We start from the raw sequence: 23,501 nt of genomic DNA on the forward strand, positions 1-23,501 counted from the left end.
TGCACGCACGCACGTGTGTACATGTGAGGACACGTCTCCGACAATATCTCCTTATGTGTAATTTAGCCACTCACTACACCCAAGTCTGATTACACCCTGACAACCATGAGGCATCCCATAATACCCCCTCTGTCACATTCCAACCCACTTTGCTTAAAGATCCAATCCATAATTTTGACAGTCAGACCTGCCGCTTCGTTGACTTTGGCTGTGGTACTGGGTTAGGGTAAGTGCAGGTTTAACTACATCATTGAGTCGAAGACCAAACAGTCAAAGCATTCAGATGAAAAGAGTCAAATTCAAGGACATTCTGCAGTCTAGTCTCCTTATGAGCCTACAATCATTATCTGCATTGTTTCAAGGCATAGCGTTGCTCAGATAGTATTGAGCCTGCACTTCATGATGAGCGATTGTCAGAGTAGCTCATTTTTGGTCTCGCATAACGTGAGGCCATGAGATCAGGGCCTATATTTTGAGGCTGTTGTGTACCTTTCCTGTTACAGTGATTCAGAGCTGCATGTCATGCTTCAGTTTATCCCAATGGTAGCAGACCTGCTTGTTGTGCATCGTAGTCTACTATTTATACAGTATGGTTTTGAAGAGCACTCTTGGCATTTTTGTCATTTCTTATCTTCGCTTCTGAGAAAGTAGATTTTTAAAGAACAGCGATGACTTCACAGGGAGGGTGAAAGCTATTTTTATAGCGCGTCTGACTCAAGAAACCAACCCTTGGTAAACAATACTGTCAGCGACTTCTACATCTTCCAGCGTGCAACCCTGTGCTTCTTGAAGTAATGCTGACTACACCATAGTTACAACACCACTACAGTCAGACCCCAGGTGACTGCTCCTTTGACTACACAGCTGGACTGTATGTCTCAAGCCTGCTGCAGACTGGGCCTGTGCATCTCCAAACTGTCTTGGAGCCCAAGCCAGCTTGATCTGGAATGTCTGATTTTCAAAGGTCTTTCCAAGATTATTGTTATTTTTATTTAAGTGTACAGCAGAACAGGGAATCACCAGTCTTTTTAAAGGCAGTAGAAGATATTGTGTGAATAGCAGTGAGTGTGGCACCCTTCCTGGACTTATAGCCCAGGTTATTTTACCATCACACCAGTCATGATGAAGGCCAGGCTCTGGGTCAGTGAGTCAGGCAGAAGGAGGCTGATGCATTGTGCCAGGGGGGCATTGTCCAAATGAGCTCACATGATAGAGCTTTGGCCCCGAGTATAATCCACCACACACACACACACACACACACCTACACACACACTCACACACACACGCTGGACCCAGTTCCTAGAGGTTGAACAGACTTTTTAGGTGAGATGTGGGTGTAAGCTGCTTAACTGCCAGGGGTACAGCAGCTGCACAGGAAATTCGACATGGCCCACATTTTAGCCGATATCCAAGCCAAGTAAGCAACTATTTAGATGCAAGGGTGTCAAACCATACAGACAGCGAGTCTCTCCTATTTGTCAAACATTACTCACTGGGGGCAGAGCCCCGGCGTGTCAGACCTGAATTCAGACTTTGCTATGTTCAGAGAAAGGTGGCAAAGAAAGTATCCTGTATGCCAGCAGAATGTACTTGGCCGAGGATAGTCTTAATAACTCACTCCAGCCCTCTGTGCCAGCCTCAGTGTTGCCAGGTCTGTTGTGAAGAATCCTAGCAGAACTTCCCCTATAGGGACACAGCCAGCTGCCCAAGCTAACGACACTTCAGCTCAGGATACTGCTCATAGCTCCCGTCTTAAAATACCCCCTGCTACATTCTCTCACACTTCCCTATGGGAGCTCCGTCGGCCCAGAGATCCTCGCTCTCTGTACTGAAATAAGAGAGGGCTGACCCACAGAGCTCTGTCTGTCCCTCAGCCATTATGTTAACATCCAGTGGTTCAGCTTCAGAAGTAAACGGACCATGTTGTCCTCCTGTTGTTCTCCATAATCCCAAAGTGTCCTCTTAAGTAAATACGATTTTAAACAAGTAACTTACGTGCTTGTCTTAGAAATGTTCTGTTTTGGTCTTATTTCGTTCTGTCTTTTTTTTCTTCTTCTCCCTTTGCCCCCCCGCCCCCCTCCCCTCTCTCTTTCTTTTGCTCACTCTCCATCTGAGCTACCCCAACCCCCAACTATACAGGATGTGGTTGATTTTGCCTACGTTAAATAGTTTATGCTGTAAAATACTGTGGTAGATACGAGCACCTGTTGACCAGTCTGCCTTTACTCTCATATTGAACAGACTTGTGCTCCGGATCAGGATGTGGCACATGAACAAAGCTAACAGGATGTTTGCAGAGTGTGTATGTGTTTGTATATAATAAACTATATGACTCATAGATTGTTTCAATGCCAAGAGCACCAGACACTGAAAAAGTGTTTTAATCTGCAAAATATCAGCTTTTTTTCGCTCCAACAAACGAGGAGTAATGTATGAGTAGTAACTCTCTCCTCACTTGTCCTCACTAAAAGAACATCCTTTTTTTAAATTGTATATCTCTAATAATAACGAATATAGCCAGTAGTGTGTACCAACAGTAATGTATATTATATCCATATTATGAATCACACGATTGTTATTTTATTTTTGCATTTGACCAGAGCTTGGGATGGCTCAGAGGAAGTTTGCCCACTGTTTGGGAGAGTTTCAGTTTGAGTACATCGGAGACGCCAAGACTGACGATGAGAAGTGCATCGGTGAGTCACACAGCTTTGAACACAATCCATTACAGTTGGTTACTGCTAATTCTGCCTCGGACTGACCGATGTTTGATGTTCCATTTTCTATTCTTTTAATCCACCACTAAATTAGGTATAATTTTCCCTATCTCTCTTTGTGGACACCTGCGTTAATGTATGTTTGTGTTGTGTGTGTGTGTATTATTGTCATTTCAGATGAGTCCTTGCAGGAGTTTTCCTCCTTTCTTAAGAACCTGGAGGACCAAAGAGAGCTGATGGTAAGCACAGCTAGTCCCGGCCTGCCCCCAGACTGGGGAAGTGTGTCATGTGTGTTTATAGTAGCACCCCCCCCCCCCCCCCCCCCCATCTATCCAACCAAAGGTTACTGTCACTCTGCTCCAGATAACAATGGGGATAGGAGTGAGTCTGCACAGGAAACGACACGTTGCGCTAATCGATGCTTAATTGGACACCACCTTAAAGCAAAAGCTTCAGTTAGGGATAAAGGTGTAGTGTTGTCAGTTCAGGCTGGGTGTAAGGCGATGGCGGAGGGTGTTAGACTAGGGCTACCATTGCCTTTACCGCTTGTGCAAGATTTCGTGTTGAGTCACGTCGCTGTAGAAGCATGGTTGTCAGCAGACTGACTGTTTCTCTAGGAAACTCCCTTCAGGCAGCTCACTTTAAACGCACTTCTTGTTAAATAGCTCAGGTCAGGTCTTTCTCCTTCTGGTTGGTAAACCTGACGTATTTCCTCTGGGAGCTTGTGACAGGGGTGTCATCATGTCTGGGTTTCTGAAAGCCTTGCTTTGTGTTTTGGTGTGCGAGTCTAAGGTGAAGCTGTGAACTACTGTAGAGGATAGGTGTAGCTCAGTGGTAGAGCATTCGACCCCCCCCCCCCCCCCCCAGCAGAATGTACTTGGCAGAGGATGGTCTTAATAACTCACTCCAGCCCTCTGTGCCAGCCCCAGTGTTGCCAGGTCTGTTGTGAATCTCCCTTAAGCAAGAAACCCAGCTGAACTTCCCCTATAGGGACGTCCCCCCCGGACGTCACTTTGGATACATTCTAAAATGCTCTTTTTTTTTTATATTCTCTCCCAACTGTCTGCATGCACGCAGTCCTTGTCCCCAGCCTCTCTGGCCGGCCTCGTCATGTGTCTTTGTCTGCGTCTATAGCAACTGCTGAGGTGTGTGTGACGCTGAAGAAGTTGCTTAACACAGTGGAGACCGCAGGGCTTCTGAGCCCTAACGCAGCAGAACTCAACAATGCGCAACATCGCCCTGTGACATCACAACCTGCACCGCTGCGATGTCTGGCAGGCCCAGACCTGTTCACCTGCTCTGGGGAGAGCCTGAGAGAGGGGAATGGAGGGAGGGATAGATTGATAGGTGGTTCAGAGATGGAGTGATAGCGAGAGCCAGGTGCTGCGCTGAAGGTAGTGAAGGACAGGATAGATGGATAGTTCAGAGATGGAGTGATAGGGTGGAGAGATGAAGAAAGGGCTCGCAAGTCCAACCTCGGCGGAGAAGAGGTGGAAAGAAACCCAAGTGACCTGTGGGGTCAGAGGTTCATCGTTTGTTGATGAAGAATTCAGTGAGTCACACGCAACGTTGCAACGTTAATATAATGTGATGTTAGTGAGGTTACTTTATAACCTCACTGGAGCCGCTCACTCAGCACTTCAAGCTGGCTTTTACAAACGGTTTGCCCTTTGACTCCTTCGATTCATGGAAGTGGATATTTCTTGTACCTATTAAAGTTCAATGTGTCAGTAAAAAAAGTTTTTGAGAACTGACTTAAGACATATATATATTTTTTTTTTTTTTTTTTTTGAGAATCTGGGATTAATTGCTCTCCCCCTCTGCCTCTGGCTGTTGCATTCCCTTTCTCTCCCTCTTGTCCATTCTCCTCCTCTCCTCTTGTTCATTCTCCTCCTCTCCTCTTGTCCATTCTCCTCCTCTTGTCCATTCTCCTCCTCTCCTCTTGTTCATTCTCCTCCTCTTGTCCCAGATGAAGAACATCACAGAAACACTGATGAAGCCTCTAGAGAAGTTCAGAAAGGAGCAGCTGGGTGCAGCCAAGGTACCGTTACCACGGAAGCGCTGGCAGTGTGCTGTCCATGTGAACAACCATATTGAGCCCCTAAATCCCATTGCTTCTGAGCCCAGCAGTGGAGTTGGACAGAGTCTGCAATAAAACTTTCCAGAATGACCTTACATGTCCTGTAATGAATTATGGACTACATGCATTATACAGTAGATCTGCATAGGATTTTAAGCGCAATGTATTTTTATTCTAAAAATAGTATTACATATGAACCTGTTGGTTATATACAGAGTGCAAATTATACAATGACAACCGGGGGTGGGGGTCAACTTCTTCTCCAGGGTGTGTATCGACCCCCCCCGACCTGTTGTTTTTACCTCTTTTGGGGCTTTCCAAGTCTTAATTAGGGGGGTCAGACCCCCCAAACCCCCCGTAATTCGCATCCTTGTTATATACATATATATTTATATATAAATATATGTGTATATATATATATATATATATATATATATATAACAGAGACGTTGTGATTTATATGTTTATATGATTATATGTTTGCTTCAATCCCTTTTCAGATGGAGAGAAAGAGATATGAGAAGGAAACAGAGAAGTACTACAGCTCACTGGAGAAGCTTCTGAACATGTCAGCCAAGAAGAAGGAACCGCAATTACAGGAGGTACTTTTCCTTGTGTTTCTGCTCGCTCGGAAAATGGACGGCATGCCAGAAACTGCTCCTCATCTGCAACTGAAAGGAGGATTATTTGGTTGGTGTTAGAAGTTCTCCTGGGCATGGCTGGCTCGGATGTGCTTCTGGGCGGAGAGAGAGAGAGAGAGAAACATAGAGAGCACACGTGCATGCGCATGTCTGTGTGAGAGCTTGTTGTTTTGTGTGTGTGTGTGCTTCCATTGGCTGCTCTTTCACTCTGCCCCACCAAGGATCATCACAGAGCCTTTAGCCTCTACAAACTCTATAAACTCCCAGCATGCAGTGCGGAACTACATTATCCAAGGTCATCTCATTTTGATGATTAATGCATTGACAAAAATAAATGAGGGAGACTCAGGTATGAAAAACAATCCCAAAGTGTCCTCTTAAGTAAATACGATTTTAAACAAATACAATGTTCACACCGATGCACATCTCAGACACGCATTCCCATCCCATCACCGAACAATACCAGCCATGTTGTGTACATTGCCCGTGTGAAAACACCAGTCATTTACAGCCTTGACAGACCCACACAGACCCTGGTCCTGTATGTTGTGTATACACCAAGCAGAGGAAGCACTTTGAAACTGTTGATGTTTTGTTTCTTGTGCTGCGAGGCCGTCCAGTTCCTACTCCGCCCTCGTAAAGCGAGGGTCTGTGTCTCTGACACTCGATCACTCTCTGAGCGCGGGATACGTCGAGGAGAACGAGACGTTCACAGTCGCACAGGAGGCTCTGAACCGGCTCAACTCTTGCGATGACGTTCACACTTGCGATAAACAAAGGCACGGACCGGTACATGTATATGCAGCGCTCGTGGAAAATCTTCAGCTTCAACTAGTCAAGCAACTGTCACCGTTAATGTGATTAACGGTCTATTAAGCAAGCATCTCAGTTGATCCAAATTTACAATACGGTTCAAATTCAGCTTTCATATGGTTCGTTCATATCCAGGATAAAAAGTCAGAAGTAATCTTGCTGTTTCTCTAGATTTCTCCTCTCTCTCTCTGCTGCTGCTGTTTCTACTGTATCAAAATGAAATGCTAAGCATGTGTCCTCTTCTTCCTCCTCCTCTTCCTTTCCTCTTCCTCCTCTTCTTCCTTTCCTCTTCCTCTTTCTCCTCTTCTTCCTCCTCCTCTTCTTCCTCCTCCTCTTCCTTTCCTCTTCCTCTTCCTCCTCTTCTTCCTCCTCTGCAGGCAGACAACCAGGTGGAGACGATGAGACGGCACTTCCAGGATGAGTCTTTGGAATACGTGTGCAAACTGCAGGAGATCCAGGAGAGGAAAAAGTTTGAGTGTGTTGAACCTGTGAGTACCTGAGAGAGCTGCCCCCCCTCCCTTATGACCCCCCAACCCCAACCTGTCCTTCAGCTTCCATCCATCCTCTCACGCTCCCTGCATCTGCCCAGCATCAGGACTACTGCATGCAGGGGTCCAGTGTTAGGCTTTCAGTCAATGTCTTCATGGCTCTTTTGTTGCAATATCTGGTTGTATTTGTAAACCGATTTCACCACTTCCTCTGTTCTGTGGGTGTGCATGTACTGTAACAACCCAAAAAAGAAGACTGCATTTTACAGTACATAGATTCCTAACTATAAGACTTTTTAGGTGGTCATTTGGAGACCTTTTCAATTTGACTGAGATTTTCATGTCTCTTTAGATGGTGGCCTTCTTCCAGACTGTGTTCACCTTCTACCACCAAGGCTTTGAGCTGGCCAAGGACTTTGACCACTACAAGAAAGCCCTGCAGATAAACATCCAGAATGTGAGACTTAAAAAATGTTTTTGTGTGTGTAGGAGGGGGGTGTAACATCCTTCCAATGGGACTTTCCATCTCTCAGTTTTGGCTTCTGTTTTTTCACTGAGGCACAGTCTGGAAATCTGACTGTAGTTTTGACTTTGACCCCAGGAGAACTTCCTTTTTTTTAAGCGCCCCATGGGTCACGGGAGTTTTTCGTGGGGGGGGGGGGGGGTTCATTTCCTGTAGCTCCGCATTGTGTTTGACCTCAGCCGTTACCTTGAGCGCCAGAAAAAGGTGATTTCCTCGGGGGTGTGTCTGACCAAAACCCCACCCTTAACCCCCTGACCTCCTCCTTGGCCACCCCTCCCTTGCCCCCTAACCCCCCCATCCCCTTCCCCCACCCTGCAGACGCGGAGTCGTTTCGAGGGCACCCGGTCGGAGGTGTTTGAGCTGATGAAGCGGATCCGAGAAGCGCCCCAGGAGTACCGTCAGACCAGTCCCATCAGCAGCGAAGGCTACCTCTACGTCCAGGAGAAACGTAAGATGGCCGCTCCCACAAGACCCACGAGTGCGTGGCCACTGGGGGGGTGCCTGTGTGAGCGTGTGCAGCTCCTGGGAGGGTTCAAGGGGCTGTCTTCGTCACGCTGAAATGTGTCCTCCTCCTCCTCAGGTCCACCTCCTTTTGGTTCCAGCTGGGTGAAGCGGTACTGCACCTTCGTCAAGGAGCAGAAGATCCTCCACATGGTGACCTACGACCACCGCTCCGGAGGAAAGATTGTGAGTGAGCCACAATACACACACACGCACGCGTGCACACACACTCACTCAGCTTTGATGTGTTTTTTCAAACTGTCTTTTTCCCTTCGCAGGGCGAGACGGAATCGGTCACCCTCAAGTCTTGCGTCCGCAAAACCACAGACACGCTGGACCGTCGGTTCTGTCTAGACATAGAGATAACAGACCGGTAAACACCCCCCCCCCCCCCCCCCCCTGCGCCTCACGCCCCACTGTCCCTCACTGCTGCTCACACACTGCACTCAACACGCTGTCGTGCTGTCATCTTGTAAAGGAAGGGGTTTTTTTACAGGGTGACAACTTTTTTCACGATTCTCTCGACTCACCTCACTGCCTTAAACTCACTTCACTGTCTGCAACTATTGTCGCAGACCTGAAGTTACACTCTCCAATCATTCTTTCCATTAGCTGTAGTGTGAGGACATAGACACACAGACAGACTCACATGTCATGTTAATAGCTCCAGCTACACCCCCCACCCCCAAAAGCTTAACAGTTTCAGAAATGCGAGTAGGGTCACACACACACACCCTAGTGATGTAATGTGTTACTTTCTATGCAAGCTTAAGCATGGTCTATTGTTAGGAGAGGGATGCCTAAGGAATTCTGGAATCTAGTCATGGAATCTAGTGCCATTTCAAAATCTGGATCACACAACCGAGCTCCAACACACCTTGTTTCCTTAAAACATGGTTTCAAACAGGATTTGATGAATTCATTGGGTTAATCGTCCTGTTGCATATACTGTATATCTGTAACCTTGCCGTTACCCTGCATTATGATGTGTGTGTGTTCCTTTCCTCCCAGACCGGGGATGGTCCTCACGGTCCAGGCGCTGTCCGAGGACGACCACAAGTTCTGGATGCAGGCCATGGGCGGGAAGGAGCCAGTGAGTCACCATGACACACATCGTTTGTCTGAATTTGCACATTTCAAACGTGGATATTCGGATCTCTGTCCCTGCCGTCTTATATCAACCCCCGGTTACGCCGAAATTCAAATCCTTTTTAATATTTTTTTATAAAGGCTTGGGACAGATTTTACTGCCTCAATTAGGAGACTTTATTTTGTCAGCTTTGAAACGGTTTAATTGAATGCAAAAAGGATTAGGATCCTGTGACGACCATAACGTCTGGTGTTTTCCCCCTGACAGATTGGTCATTACCTAGGGAAGACGTACTCCAAAGAAAGAGGAAGTGAGTCCAGGCTGCTATTGGTTCATTCTTATATTTCAATCAGGATTGGAGTCTCTTTTTGTTTGCATGGGATGCATCAGAGAACGAGTAAAACAATTAAATAAAACAAATAAATGTTATTAAATTAAGTAAATAAATTATATTAATCTCCCCGCAGTCGATGCCCAGCTAGATGACATTGGCGTCTCGTTTGTGAAGAACGCCATCAAAGCTATAGAGACGAGAGGTGAGTGGGAGTCAGCAGTGTGTCTCTGCAGTATTTTGTTCTCTGCGCTAGAGGGCAGGCTTGCATCAACAATGGCCAACACTTGATTTCTCTATCCCTATTAAGAGCAGCTATAAACTTGAGTCACGCATCTCTCTCCATTCCACATAAAAGCTTTTATTTGATCAAAGCTCATGCATTTGTCCCGTTTACAGCATACTATCCAGCAAGCATTTGTCTGCATCTTGGACACTTTTATAGCTTTTTTGCTCGTCACTTTTCAGCATGTCAGAACATTTGAAGGCATTTTAAACATATACATGAAAAGAGTGTCAGGGTCTTGCTTCTGAACAAATCCTCAACACACCCTGTCCCTGTTCTTCCAGACTCATGTGATGACCGTGTGCCATGTTTCTGTCCCAGGTATCAACGACCAGGGTCTGTACAGGGTGGTGGGGGTGAGTTCCAAGGTCCAGAAGCTTCTCAGCCTTATGATTGGTGAGAACTACCCCCCCCCCCCCCCCCCAACACACACACTCACTCACACACTAACCTTTCTCCCCCTCTACGTCTGAGCAAGGATGAGCTTGGTTTTGGAAGTGTTTTAGGAAAGAACACTGAATTCCCACTGAATTCAAAATCTTCTAGGGATTTTTACTTTGTTCCTACACCTACTTGTTCGCAGGAGTAAACAGCCCGTATCAAAATGCCCAACATACTGTGACTTTCAGACACACTGTAGCGGGCAGGCTGCCTGAGTTAGCTTAACATAATCAGCTTCATATTTCAAAGTTCCTGATGCAACAGGTGCCTGCCTCCACCTCCTTTTCTCATTGGCATGCAGACGTGTGTGTGTGTGTCAGGTGGCAGTGACGCTACAGAGTGAGTGTGTGTGCCTGCACCGTCCCGCACACCTCGTCCGCCCTTGCAGGGAAACTGTTTGGCTCATGAAGGAGGGGGATGGAGAATTAAATTGCCCACCCCCCCCCCCCCGCCCCCCCCCCCCCTCTCGTTCTCTCTTTCCCTTCCTTTTTCCTCTCTTGGTTTCTCTTCAATCCCCTACCTCTCACCCACACACGTGGCCCCCTCTCCTGTATTCAGAACTCTCATTTTCTCCATCTTTCTATCACTGATCTCTCTCTCTCTCCTCCGTTTCTCTCTCCCTCACTAGACAGCATTCACCTCTCCGGGTCTCTGTGTGCGGAATGACAACAAACTCCGGGCGGCCGCCAGACTGTCTCGGCTTCCTGTCCAAAACTCCTAACACTCCTCCTCCGCTCTTCCTCCACCCTCCCCCCCTCCACCTCACAACCTGCTGACTCACGCTTTCAAGCCCGTTAACACTCCACTACCGTTCTGCAGTCGGGCAGGCTCTCTACCAGAGTGTGGAGCTTCAGAAGGAGCTCGCCGTCTTTGGAGGGAGAGCAAAGCCCAGCCTGGTTTACTCTACCTAGTAGACTCTTGGAGGCCATAGATGCAGAACTTTCTACGAAAATCATCTACACCCTAAATCAATGTCATACTGCTGCGTCTTCTATTCAATTACTGGTATCTAAACTCCTATATCATGGGTCTGAAATCACAATTTCAGTCTTCTTTAAGTGCTGCTATTTCCCTCAGTGTTTTTATCGACACCCCACCTAGCCGAGGCATTCCAATGCGTGTTGCGTGGGTGAACACAGACCCCAGTCGAGACGTTAAAGTATCTCCCTCTTTCCTCCCTTTTCATCCTCTCATCTTGTCACCCAGCAGCATGGCCAGGCTGCAGCCATAGAGGACACCAGTGATAGAGGAGCGTGTCTCGGTCCAAAAGAGTGTGACCCATGGACAGGGCGTACAGAACCTATGGAGAGTGTGGGGGGACGAAGGGGAGAGACTTCAGCTCACTAGCAGAAAAGAGCAAGGAAACACAAAAAATTGAATAAATAATAATAATAATAATTAAAAACTTCCGACATTCAGTGATTAGCTCCACAGCCTCACTCATGAACCCTTTTCTGAGAACAAGATGTCATGGTAACACATCGGTAAAGTTGTAAAACCTCACAGGTCACCGTAGTCACGAGCGAGGTGTTAAGCTTGTCTCTGATACGTATATTCTGAGGGATGGATGACTCCCCAGGTGTCCTTTCACAGTACATCAGGGAAGTCATAAATATGACTTGCGGCAAAGAAAAAATCGGCACCATGTTGTATGTGTTAACAGCTTTTATCAGACTCAGACTTTTTATCAGCTACCAACAAAGTGAAAAAAGGTCATTTGTTATGCAACGCTAAATGTTTGATTTTAAATAGATCTTTACATAAACTATTAGTAGAGTCATACACACATAACCTCTCACTTACCACACACACACACACACAAGTATGGTGACACACACACTGACCAACCACCAGAAACTGTATTTCTCCCTACCAACTGTAACCACACACACCAACATGTGTGTGCCTCCCAGGAAAACCTAAGCCATAGTTGGTTGATGTTGGACTCGCTGGTTTGTGGGCAGAGAGAGGCCAGAGAAACACACCGGCCTACTGGCAGCAGCAGTGGGATCAGATGAGATAAAATAAATACATTGCCAAACAGTAAGGAGAAGCAGGGGGAGGAAGAGAAGGAATGAGAGAGAGAGAGAGAGAGAGAGAGAGAGAGAGAGAGAGAGAGAGAGAGAGAGAGAGAGAGAGAGAGAGAGAGAGGAGAGGGGGGAGAGAGAGGGGGGGAGAGAGAGGGGAGAGAGAGAGAGAGGGAGGGGGGAGAGGGAGAGAGAGAAAGGGGGAGGGGGGAGAGTGAGAGAGAGAGAGAGAGGGAGGGGGGGAGAGGGAGAGGGGGAGATGAAACCCTCCCATGAAGCCACAGTTCTCCTGGTGACCCAAAGCTTGGCCCAGAGCTTTCAGTGTCTGACTCAAATGTTTAGTTCATATCCCTCCTCGCACACAAACTCTACTGTACACACACAGGCACACAGACACACAAACACACACACTGCAGTTGGTATCTTCATGAGAAACAGAGGTCAGTAAAGGTGTGAATGACACCACCTCACCTTTCTCACCCACATCCACCCACGCTGTACATCCCTCCCCTGATGTACATCCAGCCTCTAGCCCTCCCTGGTGCACATCCAGCCCCCAGCCCTCCCTGGTGTACATGCAGCCCCCAGCCCTCCCTGGTGTACATCCAGCCCTCCCTGGTGTACATCCAGCCCTCCCTGGTGTACATCCAGCCTCCAGCCCTCCCTGGTGTACATCCAGCCCTCCCTGGTGTACATCCAGCCTCCAGCCCTCCCTGGTGTACATCCAGCCCTCCCTGGTGTACATCCAGCCCTCCCTGGTGTACATCCAGCCTCCAGCCCTCCCTGGTGTACATCCAGCCCTCCCTGGTGTACATCCAGCCTCCAGCCCTCCCTGGTGTACATCCAGCCCTCCCTGGTGTACATCCAGCCTCCAGCCCTCCCTGGTGTACATCCAGCCTCCAGCCCTCCCTGGTGTACATCCAGCCCTCCCTGGTGTACATGCAGCCTCCAGCCCTCCCTGGTGCACATCCAGCCTCCAGCCCTCCCTGGTGTACATCCAGCCTCCAGCCCTCCCTGGTGTACATCCAGCCTCCAGCCCTCCCTGGTGTACATCCAGCCCCCAGCCCTCCCTGGTGTACATCCAGCCCTCCTGTCCTCTGAGATGGGGCCTCAGTCTCATGTTGGCTCACAGGGCCTCGGCATCATCAAGTTCATACGTTGTTTATGTTTGATCTTATTCTGCCCCTTAAAACTGTTTAATTTAGGACTAGGAGTTCATATTTTTTGTATTCATTAATAATAAGGAAATGTTTATTTTCCCCTCCCCCATGATTTGTTTAAAAATAAAAGTAAGATTTTTTTTAATTTTTTTTTTTTAATTCCAGACGAGAAAAGTAATGAGATTTATCTTTCGACGAGCGAGGATTGGGACGTCAAAACAATCACCAGTTCACTGAAGCTGTATATGAGGTAAGCTTCTTCATACTTTGCTAAGAGTGATCAACTTCCATGTTAAAGCAGAGGTACTGTTCATCCAAACCACATTTGGTTTTCACACTTATCACACTTATCATCCCAGCTTTTTGTTGATGTGGATTCTTACTATAGACACACACAATGTCTTGCTACACCAACTGCAACTGGACCAAGACCATGACTCCAGGCTTCTGCCCTCCGTCACATAATCAATCCAGTTTTTCAGCCAACCGACTTCATTATTCAGTGGCGCTATGTTTTCTTGGAAATCCATCGATGACCTGAAATGTCCCCAGTGTGTGTGGGGCTCTCTTCCTTCTCCTTGAATCTATCTCGCTCTCTCCAGTAACGAGTACGAGATAGCTACTGTACATCCACAGATTGACAGCGTGGATGCGTAATTTCTCGCCTGCCGGTCGTCCCTCGCGGATGAAACGATGAAGCGTAAACACTGAAAACGAACAAAAGAAAGTTCTGCAGCTGTGCTACCCTAGGTACTAGAGAGGGGGCGGATTCCCGGAATTAGATTCTAGACTGTAGTGAGACGACGAGTTGTGCTAATTTGTGTTAAAAAACGATCGTATGCTTTGTGTTCTAAAGGAATCCAATAAGTAAAGATTTGGACTTTCGACCACCATAGTCGACAAAAAGTGCTTCGCGTTTGAGGAGATTTTTTGGGGATGTTTATTTTTTTTAATTCCTGACCAGATATAGGCTATTTCCAAACACATCGACCAATCCTCGAGGCAACCTTCTGTAAAAAAAAATCCTAAACTTTGACTCCCTGCATTTTTTCCTTCCCGATTCCATTATTAAAATTACACCAAGGAGACATATTTACATACTGTATATCATTACACAGAAAAAGATGGTCTGTCTTGTTATACTAAATTGCTCATGAATGGGGGGGGGGGGGGAGTGTAAATCTTTGACCCTGTGGTTCTTCATTTAGCACTGTCTGATCAGCTCATTAGTGTTCTTCTGGTACTCGGTGTTCTGTGTACTGTATGTAATGAAATTACAAAACTTGGAGATTATAAAAGGAAACATAGGGTGTTGGGTACAAACTCCTAGCCAAGTCTATTTTCCCCCCAGTGTTTTTCCACTCGCTAATTGAACAACAATAAATTGACACAAAAAAAAGGAACAACAAAAGCTCTGTGGTCAAAGAGGACTCGGAAGCCTGGGAACTGGCCTTGTATCAGTCAGGGTAAGCTGTGATTGGTCTGTCGGGGCACAGGGAGGAGTCAGAGGTGACAGCGTGTGTTGTGACTGGCCTGGCGTAGATGTGACCTCTCGCGAAACACTGTTTTATGTGGTCAGCGGATGGGGTCAGAGGATCCGCTTCCTGTGTGGCGTTATTTTCCGTTTTGTGGCCCTGCAGTGAGATGACTGTCCTAGCCCAGTCCAATTCCAGTGCTTCTGCTGTTTCAGATCTTGGGCATTTTTTTTGATTGTTGAACCATAATTAGAGAAATACTTAGGGAAGATTATCTGATACATATACAACATCCGTTTAGTTTAGGAGGGCAAACTCATAGAAAGCATTTTCTCACATTTCAAAGTTCAATGTGGCTTGTGGGAATACAATGTAGCCTGTGTGAATGCATTGACGCTGTCAGAAACCATTTACTGCCACTTGACTACAAGCTGTTAACATTGAGACTGTGCGGTGACTAGGCATGAAGACTCCTTGCAGCTCCTTTCTCCACACCTGTCTCTTCCCCTATTGCTTCTCTCTCTCCCTCCTTCACTTCTGTCTCTATCTCCCTCCCCATCCCCCCCCCCCACCTCCCCCCTTTGTCTTTCCCTCCTCTACCACTCTCTCTATATTCACCTCAATCTTTCCCCCTATGCCTCTTCCACTTTCTTTTTTGTCTACCCCCTCCCCTCTCTGGGCCGCTGCAGTCGCAGGGTCAGTCTCTTCTCCAGGTTCCTCTGAGGCTAAGCACCCTTGGCCCGTGTCCAGCTGCAGTGTGAAAGTACCTTCATATGAACTTGGTTATCTCACCCGCCCGCCATCTAATTCCATCCCCCGGCCCAGCCACATTAATCATTGTTGTGTGCAGACCCTATAAAACAGCGCAGTGTCTATTTCTGTCCCCCCCCCTCCTCCACCTCCACACACACACATACACACACACCTAAACATACTCTCTCTTTCTCACCCCTCCGCCTCTCTCTCTCATTCTCTTCCTCCAGGAGCCTTCCCGAGCCTTTGATGACCTATGGACTGTACAAAGACTTTATAAACCCTGCAAGTAAGTTTCCCCGTCCTACAACATGGTACACCTTCCGTGTCTCAGCTGTGTCCCCAACAGAACCTTGTGGACACAGTGGGACAGAATCAAATGATGTCACAAGTCTGGTTCTTGGGTATTGAGCCATTTGCATCTGCAAGGAAGTCTAATTTGGCATCTAAGTACGTGGTAATACTCAACAGTAAATTGGCTGTGAGTTATTCTTTCCATCTTGTCTTTTTATGGGAACAGATGCCATTTGACAGGATTAGAAAGTGAAGCATCTGGCCCGGTCCAAACAAGATGGGCTGGATCTCAATGTCAATGTTCAATGTAAACGATTGCCGAGTGGATACGCAGGTTGTTATTTAACATCCGTTCACGAAAAGAGTTACTGGAGCCATTCTTTCACAAACATCTGATTTAATTCTACATCCTGGCATCCAGGCTGTACAAAGTTGTCTGAACATTTCCTGGATGTGTGTTTGTGTGTGTGTTCATGTGTGTACTAGTCCCTTCAGTCATCGCCTGCTCCTTCAGGAGCTCTGTAAATACATCTGCACTGAACTAATGGGTTCTCCACCTTTTAGTAGGACCCACTAAACCTTTTACTTGACTTCGTCTGCGATTTCTGCTCTCGCTCGCTCTCTCTCTCTTTCTCATATATATATTTTGTTCTCTCTCTCACACACACACACACACACACAAAAATGTCTGCTATCCACGTCCATCAAAGCAACCCCTGCTATTACAAGGCATCCGTATCACAAGGTACACAAAATGGCACCAGAGACTGAATGTTACACTTCTGTCCTCCAAGGGCCAACGCTGAGTGCAGTTTTTCGGTCCGCCGAACATCTTTCCAATGTGACACGTCTTGAATGGTGCTCTTCATGTGAATCTCCATGTAACAAGTGTCATAATTGGATCAGGGTTGAACATTTTATCAGCTTGCTGCAATGCCCTTCTAACACACGGGGGAAAAAATGGATTAGCAATAGGCCTAAAAATTCTCTGACGGATGACGGCATCCTTAAGAGGCTTTTTCTTTTTTCTGAAAATGGTAATAGACATATCCATACTGGTGTGTGTGAACACTGCATGTGTGTACATGATGCGATAACATTACTTTTGGTGCGTGGGCGGGAGGCAGGCAGCAGATGCCCATATTTGTGAGGGCATGTTTGAGGGATGATCTCGATGGGGGGGGAGGCGGAGGGGGGGGGGGGGGGGGGAGGAACACAACTCCTATTCTCATAGCTGCTTAGCCCCCACTCCCCGCTACCATGTGACAAGTCGCCTATATCAGCGAGCGTCTCATTCATCGCCATCACATGTTGCGGCCCAAATGCGTCGTTCAACTCCATGATGAAACAGCTGTGTTGTTGTAGCCTAAACACAGTACTGTGGCGGGCGGGGGCCGACAACGATCCATTCATGGATCTTTATGAATCCATCTCCCCCATCCACCTCTATTGTGATCATCTGCTTATCACCATCCCCCTAAGGCAAAGATTGTAGACCACCACTGAAATCATGGACTGCAAATTGTGTCAATTACTGTTACAGTATAAAACCAGGGCTGACTTTGTTTTTCTTTTTTGTTTTGTTTGGCAACTAGAGGACGGAAGTCCTGAGTGCCGTGTCCAAGCCATCCACTATCTGGTCCACAAGCTGCCAGAGAGGAACCGGCTGGTCCTAGGCCTGCTCATGAAGCATCTGGCTACGTAAGTCACCATGAACATCTGTCTCTCACTGTCTGTCGCTGTCTCTCTCTCACTCTCTCGTTGTCTCTCTCTCTCTCACTGTCTGTCTCTCTCTCACTGTCTGTCTCTCTCTCACTCTCACTGTCTGTCTGTCTGTCTCTCTCTCTCACTGTCTCTCTCTCTCTCTCTCTCTCTCTCTCTCTCTCTCTCTCACTGTCTCTCTTTCCCTCTGTTTCTCTTTCCCTCTGTCTCTCGGTAGTTCTCTATCTCTTTGTCTCTTTCTCTGGAAGCCAGACTACTCCGTCCCATCATTTAGGGTGCTTCAGCTCGGTGCCCTGGGTCAAGTGAATAGGAAGGTGCTCTATGTGACATTTGTCAAAGTGTGTCATCAAGGGGCACTGTAGGTGGTTAAGACCGCTAGGATTTAGGGTTGGTTATGGTTAATTTGCTTGATTAGTGATTTTCTTTTGATGATTTTGTAATGTTTATTTTGTCTGAGATAAATTAATGTTGTCAAACAGTTTGGACTGCCCAATAAATACTTTTTATCTCTGTACTTTTCACTTTCAAACTCTCTCTTCCATCTCTCTCCTCCTCCCCCATCCTGTCTGTCTCCTCGTTCTCACTCCTCTCACGCCTTTTCTTTCTCTCCCTTTCACTCCCACTCTCGGCACTCCTCTTCCCCTGCTGTCTCTCTTTCCTTCCATCCATCTCTCCGGCTCTCCAGTGATCAGAGCCAACACAGACTTCCACCATCACTTTATATTATCAACCCCCCCCCCCCCCTTCTCTTAATACACAAACCAATCGTATAATCAGTCGTAGGATTAGATTGTACTCCATTTGAGGAGACCCATGAGAAGGGTCAGTATAAACAGCTGGGCATGCTAGCCCCCCCCCCCCCCCCCCCCAAATGGGCCACTGTTTTGCAGCTCCATTATTCTGTGATTAAAATAAGAGATTAAAAAATGAAATAAAAATGTTAGCTAACATTACAGGGTTTTACCTTGGCGAGCGTTTGACTAAACTAAACGGGAGCAAATTGAAGGTAAATACATAATCCCCCTCACCCCCCTTGTGCACCCTCCACTCCCCCCCTCCCTCAGGCTGTCAGAGTCTGGGGGATCTTATTTCATAGAGACCTGCGGCAGGAGTGGGCTGAGGCAAAACGGCAGAGCCATTGAAATTGAATTTGGATTATCCGGCGTGAAATTCTCCAGATTGGAGAGACCTGTGTGTGTGTGTGTGTGTCTGTGTACATGTGTGTGCGTGCATTCGTCCCTGTCTTGCAGGGAGAGAGGCATAGCAAAATTGACACTGTTATCTGAAATGGTTGCGAAGATGTGATAAATGTGAGTTGTCATTGGCTCTTGTTTTGTCTTCAAAGGCATCCTTTGAAGCTTTCAAGTATTTTCTGCTTAAGGAGCATGCTCACTGAGTGAGTATCTGCACAATCTGGGGTTGGAAATCCGCCCATCTGTCTGAATGACTTATTTCAAATAAAGTCTTCATTTCAGAGTTGTATGCATTAGCATTAATATGTAAATCTAAAATAAGTCAATTATTGGACTGTCGAATACTAGTTGTTATGCACAACTTTTGTTGTGCATAACACACATTTCTAGCATGGCGTCTTGTCCAAGGAATAATATTTCTATTTACCCAGGAAGTATTAATGGATACCGTCCATATGGCTCATTTCATCAACCATAAGTCCAGGGATTTCATCATAAATTGGAAGATTTGAACTGGGTGGTAGTGGGGACCTCAACCCAAATCTCTCTCGTCTTCCCACTGTTAAAATCTCCTCCCCCGTGAAAGAAAGATTTACACTCCAGGGACTGTGATTCCACTGATAGTTTTGCTCCCAATAGTCTTGACTGTGGAGTGAAAACTTTTCGGCGCGAGGGTTGATCTTGAAGAGCAATCTGCTGACTGCTGATAAACCATTCGCAGTGGTGATTACAGGTGCTACTACTACTGGCCTCTGGTTTGTGTTCGAGGCCACACTGCAGACTCCCAGACATTTGGAAAGATCGGCACTGAATAGGCTTGTTGGAAAAGTTGACGTCAGCATATAGACAAGCTGTCAGGCAGGTCACGTTCAGCCAGCGGACAATCATGAGTGCCAAGGTCCCGATCTGATGATGTTGCTACCTTTCAGACGACGTGTGTGTGTTTGTGTGTGTGTGACCCGAGTGTGTGACCAGTGGTTGACTATGCGTCCGTGTCCTCCACAGCGTGGCGAGTCACAGCAAGCAGAACCTCATGACGGTGGCTAACCTGGGTGTGGTGTTTGGCCCCACCCTCATGAGGCCCCAGGAGGAGACCGTGGCCGCCATCATGGACCTCAAGTTCCAGAACATCGTCGTGGAGATCCTGATAGAGCAGAACGAGAAGGTGAACTGAGACTACGTGCCCCCCCCCAAAAATGCAGAATCTCCAAATAGTTGTAGCTGCAGAATTTGGGTACACTGAGAATTAGTACTGGGCCACTGTTTGGTTTTTGCATTTCCACAGATAATTATTTATTTATTATCGGTACCTCCCCCCCACTTCCTCCAGTTTTGGCCTGGGGAGGCAGCCAAGCGTGGGATCCCATGACCTGTAGGGGGAGCCCTTTGTGTGTTTCAAAACAGCACTAAGGGCATTTTTAGATATACAGCATTCACCTTTGTGTCGTGCTATTCTTGGAGTATATCTGCAAGGCTACAGCCCCTTTGCCTCGCAGTTTACATCAAAGCCGAGCAGAGACTTCACAGTCTGACATTAATCTTTGTCAATCCTCACGAGGAGCTGATTCTCTTGAGTTTCAGGAGAAGAAGTCCAGATTACGTTCTAATCTGCAGGCTAACTACTGTGGAGAGTTTTACATCTTGCCTTCTGGCCATCAGCCAATGAGACGCATTTTAACAGAAAATACAGAACGGACAGGTCGACTCCATCCAGACTGTGTCAGACGGACAGGTCGACTCCATCCAGACTGTGTCAGACGGACAGGTCGACTCCATCCAGACTGTGTCAGACGGACAGGTCGACTCCATCCACACTGTGTCAGACGGACAGGTCGACTCCATCCAGACTGTGTCAGACGGACAGGTCGACTCCATCCAGACTGTGTCAGACGGACAGGTTGACTCCATCCAGACTGTGTCAGACGGACAGGTCGACTCCATCCACACTGTGTCAGACGGACAGGTCGACTCCATCCAGACTGTGTCCAAAAAGGAGCAGATCAGTGTTAACCATACCATAAGCAGTACTTGGCGCAATACAGGGATGATTTTAGAATTGAGAACTTTTGAGACAAATTGAAGAGATGGGCGACTCTTAACTGTGGAGTGGAACTGGTGTAGCCTAAAAATTGAGTACAGTCCTCTCTTTCCTCTCTCTCTCTCTTCTCTCTCACACACACACACACACACGTTGACTGTCGATGCCCCCAAATGCTACCAGCAGACAGTTTTTTATATTTTCATCCCTCCGTCTAGGTAGGAAGTCAGACGGAGGAACGAAGCGAGAAAGAGAGAAAACAGCAAGCTCTTCGCTAGATCCTGTGATGTAGTATATATCACCCTTCTATCCCTACAAACCACAGTATATTCCCCTTTACTTTCTCTATCGCCTTCAACTCAAATATTTTTATTTATTATATATGTTTTTACTCTTCCTCTATGGTTTATGACTTGGATATTCCCTTCATTTACTCTCGAAATATATCTCTCTGATTCTCTCTCTCTCTCAAGCCTTCCCTTTTTCTCACTCTCCTTCTCTCACTTGCCCCCCCTCCCCCCCCCCTCTACCTCCTGTGATCCTCCTCTTCTCTGCTGAGACTTTCTCCCTCGCTCTCCTAGGCAGGCTCCCATTCTCTTTCAACTCCACATCTGAAGTTTCAATGTAAACACCGGGCTCTGTGTAAACAAGCCCTCCTCCCATGCAGCCCTCCACCAGACCCTGTTTATCTTACCCCCGTGGTCCACCAAGAGTGGGTCAACCGCCCAGAGACACGTCTGGCTGCTCCTACAGCCATATAGCCCCAGACCGGACCAACAGGAGGTGGGGGGTTGAGTGTATCTGGGGATAACAGATCCTTTGATGAGGCGTTTTGCGGGAGCCCTGATGGGAGCGCGGCTCTGCGGGTTCTGTGGGGTGGCCCTGGCTGCCCTTTGCTATCCCGCCGCGACCACAAGCCTGTGAACTACAAAACTCCCGCTCTCTCTCTCCATGAGGACGCGGCAGACCGCCACTCCTCCTGCGTTTGGAGACTGTGTTGGTCTCTGGAACACTGCATGCATACATACACTAGGCACCTGGATCAAATCCCCTTTTGATGTCTTTTAAAAGCAACCTGCGGTACGTTAGAAAATGCCTGCAGTGTATTTAGAAACATCCAATGTGTCATGTTGTAAGACTTCAAAAATGAGCTGACTTTCTCTCTCTGACGGACACGTGGCGGTTGCAGATCTTTGGGGATGTACCGGATGTGTCCCAGTCCCCATGCACCTCAGCCTTCTCCGCCCCCACCAGGCTGTCCAAGAAGCTGGGTCGCCAGAACAGACCCCTGGCTGTCTACAACCCTCAGTCCCTGGACATCCAGAACGGTAAGAAACCAGCATTAAGGACAAAGACTCAATGGTTTAGGTCTAGCAGGTTTGATGGTCTTGTGAGCTCTGCCTTCATGACTGCAGTGAAGTTATACTATATGTAGTGAGTAGATTTTGTTCAAAGGTTTGAATATTATTATAATTTGTTCACATTTCTGAGGATGGCTTGAGACGTGTTACTGTAGTTTGACTTTCTACTCTAGTTGTCCTTAACCAACTTTTACATCTTAAAGAAAAAGAAACCAACTTTGGTTGTAGGACAGGACAGTATAGTACAGCTCGACTTCAGACCTGGTCCCCTACACAGCACCAGAAGAGAGTAAATCTGCTTGCCAGACTGCAGCACTCTCCCTCCTCCTCCCTCTCTGTCGCTCCAGATCTGAGCATGGTGGGTTTTAATATCTGGGATGAAATGAGTAATCCCTTCTTTTTTAACCTTTTTGACTTTGGTCTGGGCTACGGATAATGGATTGAAAGTGAGTTGCTTCTGTGTGTGGAGGGCTAAAACCAGATTCTGTGTTTGGTAGGCCTACGTGTCTTAGTGTGTACGTTTATTTTTCAAATATATTTGAATGTGTGTGTTGCGTCCATGAGCATCTTTGTGCGAGCCAATATCCCCCAAGATATGGACACGTACTCTGAGTGGGCCACTTGAAAGGGAAGTATATTAATACATTTGCACAAGGAAGCTTTCCAATATGTGTTCTGTGTCTGAGGACACTGTCTTTGGTGTGCCAGAAACATCCTACTTTCCTGGTGCAGATTCTTGCATATCGAGTTGCATGTTTTACGTCGATTCTTCATTCTTTGCCAACCCCAACAGAACCTGACCAAATGGATTGGGCACACTATAAATGTAATGTTGCCTTTTCTGCAGGACTAGAAGTGCAATCAAGAATGAAGTTTCTAATGTTTCAATTACTAGCTCCAGTCTGGTCTAGTTTATGAACCAGATGTCGTTCCGTTTAATGGCCGTTTATGTTTGTTGGTCTTGTTTCAAGTGTTTTTTGTTGTTGTTTTTTTTGCTATGAGTTTGGTAGTAGAAGTACTGAGGTAACGATGCCCAATACCTTTAATAAGAGGGAGGGTTCTCTCTTCCAGATGATACACACAGCTGGCACATGCTGCTTTATATGTCTGCTTTATATGCTGATCTACCTGTGTGAGTGAGGACACCTTGAGGTGGACGTCCTAAACTCTGTGATCTGACCCACTGGATCCCCTGTGGATCCCCACCCTCCTGGGTGGAGTTTGACCCCTGCCCCCCCCCCCCCCGCCCACAGCGACAGCATACACTTTTAAGTTGAGTTTTAAGTAGAGTCCGACGCTCGTTTACTGCCAAGCCTGCCTTTGATGTGTGTGGGGGGAGTGTTGGAGAAGCGGACTGCCTCGTCCTAACAAGAAACTTCCTTTTTTTTACTTTAATGACTGTTTCGGTGTGTGTGTGTGTGCTCTCCTCCTACCCACATAAGTTTGCCGAAAACAAGAATCTTGACTTTCACCCGACATGAAAATCTTGACAGCGATCAAAATGGCCTTTAAACTGGGGGTGTCTCTTATGTTCGCAATTGCTGGCTTCAGAGTTGTGTAATTGTGT

At 47.1% G+C, this 23,501-nt stretch overlaps 1 protein-coding gene across 3 annotated transcripts in view; it reads left to right on the plus strand.

The window, feature by feature from the left end:
• The window catches only part of arhgap10 (Rho GTPase activating protein 10), a 42,657-nt gene that overhangs the window by 8,211 nt on the left and 10,945 nt on the right, over window positions 1-23,501 (plus strand). The window contains exons 2-20 of one of the 3 annotated variants that reach the window (XM_047044442.1): window positions 2,601-2,696; window positions 2,895-2,956; window positions 4,687-4,758; window positions 5,298-5,399; window positions 6,629-6,739; window positions 7,092-7,196; window positions 7,581-7,710; window positions 7,843-7,949; window positions 8,042-8,136; window positions 8,775-8,856; window positions 9,121-9,163; window positions 9,321-9,389; window positions 9,792-9,866; window positions 13,264-13,348; window positions 15,557-15,615; window positions 17,216-17,321; window positions 19,541-19,700; window positions 21,763-21,901; window positions 22,163-23,139. In XM_047044442.1, the coding sequence (XP_046900398.1) occupies window positions 2,601-2,696; window positions 2,895-2,956; window positions 4,687-4,758; window positions 5,298-5,399; window positions 6,629-6,739; window positions 7,092-7,196; window positions 7,581-7,710; window positions 7,843-7,949; window positions 8,042-8,136; window positions 8,775-8,856; window positions 9,121-9,163; window positions 9,321-9,389; window positions 9,792-9,866; window positions 13,264-13,348; window positions 15,557-15,615; window positions 17,216-17,321; window positions 19,541-19,700; window positions 21,763-21,901; window positions 22,163-22,227 (1,763 nt within the window). In that variant the 3' untranslated portion in view covers window positions 22,228-23,139. Of the gene's footprint in view, window positions 1-2,209; window positions 2,299-2,600; window positions 2,697-2,894; window positions 2,957-4,686; window positions 4,759-5,297; window positions 5,400-6,628; window positions 6,740-7,091; window positions 7,197-7,580; window positions 7,711-7,842; window positions 7,950-8,041; window positions 8,137-8,774; window positions 8,857-9,120; window positions 9,164-9,320; window positions 9,390-9,791; window positions 9,867-13,263; window positions 13,349-15,556; window positions 15,616-17,215; window positions 17,322-19,540; window positions 19,701-21,762; window positions 21,902-22,162; window positions 23,140-23,501 lie in introns of those variants that run through there. The other 2 variants (XM_047044441.1, XM_047044440.1) reach the window with 2 other exon arrangements.

The sequence above is a fragment of the Hypomesus transpacificus genome, chromosome 22, assembly GCF_021917145.1.
Source record: "Hypomesus transpacificus isolate Combined female chromosome 22, fHypTra1, whole genome shotgun sequence".
NCBI lineage: Eukaryota > Metazoa > Chordata > Actinopteri > Osmeriformes > Osmeridae > Hypomesus > Hypomesus transpacificus.